At 32.5% G+C, this 3,524-nt stretch overlaps 1 protein-coding gene across 1 annotated transcript in view; it reads right to left on the bottom strand.

The window, feature by feature from the left end:
• Positions 1-1,016: 1,016 nt before the first annotated feature.
• LOC111089154 (tumor protein p63-regulated gene 1-like protein) overlaps positions 1,017-3,524 on the bottom strand; it is a 15,356-nt gene continuing 12,848 nt past the window's right edge. Inside the window, exon 4 of the mRNA XM_022401086.1 lies at positions 1,017-2,186. Coding sequence (XP_022256794.1) covers positions 1,865-2,186 — 322 coding nt within the window. The 3' untranslated portion in view covers positions 1,017-1,864. The remainder of the gene's footprint in view (positions 2,187-3,524) is intronic.

The raw sequence follows: 3,524 nt of genomic DNA, 5'->3' as shown, positions 1-3,524 counted from the left end.
AAGCACATCATGGTATTTTTCCCAACGTGAATCATGATAGAGAACTTCTGTCATATTTGCAATACCTTTCTAAGTAGAAAAAGTAAATAATCCTCCTATAAAACTGTCAATTTTATATAAACCAAAAATGTAATTTGTAGAATTCCAAGATGATGAAGATATAGGAACACCATGTTAGGACAATTATGTATATCTTGCACTGGTTCTATAAGTATACACTGGTAATGCAGTTTTTGTTTACAGAAGTATTTTACTTATAATAGACCTATACTGGTAATTGTGAACCATACAATAAACTTAAAAAAAGAAAAATTTTAATAGTCTGATTATGCATTACTTTAGAGTACCATTTAACACATTATTATATATATCATCATTGTGATTGAAGTTTATGTTTGGTGTTTCAATTCAATTTGTAGTAAAAAAAACAAATTAAAATGTATTTCAATTACAGAAGTTTGTTGTTGTGGAGTGTATCATTTTGTGAATAAGATATCAGGGCCTACTTATATTGTTACATTCCTAATTAAAGAAAAACTTTTAAAACTCTTAAGTGTTTCTAGTCTCTTTACTTTTACTAAAGAAAACTGTCCAAACTTATTAATGTAAGGTTTGTTTTATATTTACCTCAGTGTTTCCAATCTTCATATTTACTAATACAAAAATAAAACTGTACTTGTTCATGTTAAGCCTTTCTTGTCTCCATAATTGTTAGAGAAAACCCCATCATACTTAGTGAAGCTCCATCTACTCTTAACATTTACTAATGAAACACATAATTGTATTCATAAAAGCCTCGGACCACTAAACCCCCTTGGTTGCTAAACTTTTACCACATTTAAGATTACTAATGCTCCTGGTCAACACATATTCACCAAGCCTCAGACCACCAAACCCCCCCTGGTTGATAAACTTTTACCATATCTAAGATTACTAATGTTCCTGGTCAACACATATTCACCAAGCCTCGGACCACTAAACCCCCCTGGTTGATAAATTTTTACCATAGATTATTAATGTTCCTGGTCAATATGTATTCACCAAGCCTCAGACCACCAAATCCCCCTGGTTGCCAAACTTTTACCATATCTGAGATTACTGAAGTTCCTGTTCAATATATTCACCAAACTATTACCACATATGAAATAACTGATGTTCCTGTTTAATACATTTATACCAAACTCAGACCCCCCCTCCAGCCTCTATACTTTGATCACATCTTAGATTATTAACATTTCTAATATATTCATCAAAATATTTTTCTTATCAATAATACCTTCTAGTCAGTATTCAATCACAAAAACTCAGATCACAAATATTTTCTGTTCACTATCTATTTTCCAATCTTTAAATAAGTTATATTATTTACCAAACTTCAGATCATTAACAGTTAAAACATTTAATCTTCTTGGTTTAACAACAAACCTTTAAATAACATCACTTGTAAACCTTAACTCTTCTATTTATTGAGCAATGATGTGAATAAACAAAATAGTAACTAACTAACAAAGTAATATACATTTGTTTAACAGGAAACTATCACTGTACAAGTCTTGACTGCTTACCTAAAGTGAACATTGTACTATATTTAACCTAGAGCAGTTATTGGTTCCATTGTAGCAAAGTAGATATTTAAAATGTTCATAGTTTTTATCATCTCACAATAACAATTTACTATATACATAAACATGGACTGTAAACATCTTGGGTAGTTCAAGCTAGAGACTTTTCATAAAAGCATGTACACTATTAGAAATTCCAAAACAGGTACAGGTGAGACTTTTGACACTTACACTTATTGAACATCACAGCAACTACGTGCATGACAGTGTATAGAGGTAAACAACTATGCTTAATAAGGTGTTTAGAAACTGACTTTTCCATGGGACTTAAAGAAACCAAAATGATTTGCATTGTGAAAAGCAGAGACAAGGCCTAGGTAATTTTCAATAATCACAGGTTGATACTTTATCTCACAGGTTTTCTTATTGTCCAGAAGCTCTACCAAGGTTTTAGAAAAGTTATCGATATCGTAGTTAGCCTTGCTGTGACCATCTTGCTGAACAAGAGGATGCGAAGTTAAGGTAATCCAGGGGATATTTCGAGTCCAAGGATTCCACTTCTTCAAGAAGGGCAATGGTTCTCTTGAATTCCAAAAACAGCATACTCCATTCTGGTTTCTTTGACTAAAAGAAAACATTTTTTTAGAAATAATACTATGAAGTAGGATGTAACAGTGCCCTCCAAGATAAGAGTTTTACTCTGTCATACCTAAAACAATACAATAAAACAACACAATAATATAACAATAGGATGTAACAGTGCCCTCCAAGAAAAGTTTTACTCTGTCACACCTAAAACAATACAATAATATAACAATAGGATGTAACAGTGCCCTCCAAGAAAAGTTTTACTCTGTCACACCTAAAACAATACAATAAAATATAACAATAGGATGTAACAGTGCCCTCCAAGAAAAGTTTTACTCTGTCACACCTAAAACAATACAATAATATAACAATAGGATGTAACAGTGTCCTCCAAGAAAACATTTTACTCTGTCACACCTAAAACAATACAATAAAACAACACAATATAACAAGAGGATATAACAGTGTCTTAAAAAACCATTTTTATTTAGTCACACACTGTAACAAGCATGTTTTGTGAGGCTGCACAATTGTTCATGAGTACCTTATGGGCATAGTTCATGACACCAGGAAAACACACTGTCACAAACGTGTTATGAGACTGCATAACTGTTCATGTTCACCTCATGAGTGTAGCTCGTGACACCAGAAAAACAAACTGTATTGTGAAGCAGCATGATTGTTCACGTTCACCTTATGACTATAACTCACGATATGTGATTCACCTATAACAGAATACAAACTATATAATTTATTTGTTTAATATTTCACCTCTACACTGTATTTTCTTGGGATATTGTTTAGAGTAATAGTGAATCACTCCAGTTTACTTGTTTATTTAGTACTGTCACATAATATACTTACTTAGCTTACATCAACATGTAGATCTTAAAGTTGAACATTTATTTGAAGATTTTGTTCTCATTTTAAAAATCAATAATAAATCAGCAAGATTTAGAAATGGTTAATTTTCAAAATGTAACATAATCATACCAATAATTGTATAAAGTACGCATCTGATTAGCTTTTCCATAGTATTTCTGATGTTGTTTGTAAGTTAGGTCTAAATGAATCAATGTGTCATCAGCAAAGTCTCCTGCCTAAAGGATTGTCTTCAGCAAAGTCTCCTGCCTAAAAGATTGTCTTCAGCAAAGTATCCTGTCTAACAGATTGTTGTCAGCAAAGTCTCCTGCCTAAAAGATTGTTGTCAGCAAAGTCTCCTGCCTAAAAGATTGTTGTCAGCAAAGTCTCCTGCCTAAAAGTTTGTCGTCAGCAAGGTCTCCTGCCTAAAAGATTGTCTTCAGCAAAGTCTCCTGCCTAAAGGATCGTATTCAGCAAAGTCTCCTGCCTAAAGGATCGTCTTCAGCAAAGTCT

Source organism: Limulus polyphemus, unplaced genomic scaffold (assembly GCF_000517525.1).
Source record: "Limulus polyphemus unplaced genomic scaffold, Limulus_polyphemus-2.1.2 Scaffold5396, whole genome shotgun sequence".
NCBI classification, from domain to species: domain Eukaryota; kingdom Metazoa; phylum Arthropoda; class Merostomata; order Xiphosura; family Limulidae; genus Limulus; species Limulus polyphemus.
The sequence above is the reverse complement of the archived record's forward strand: the minus strand, read 5'-3'. Positions and strand labels throughout refer to the sequence as shown.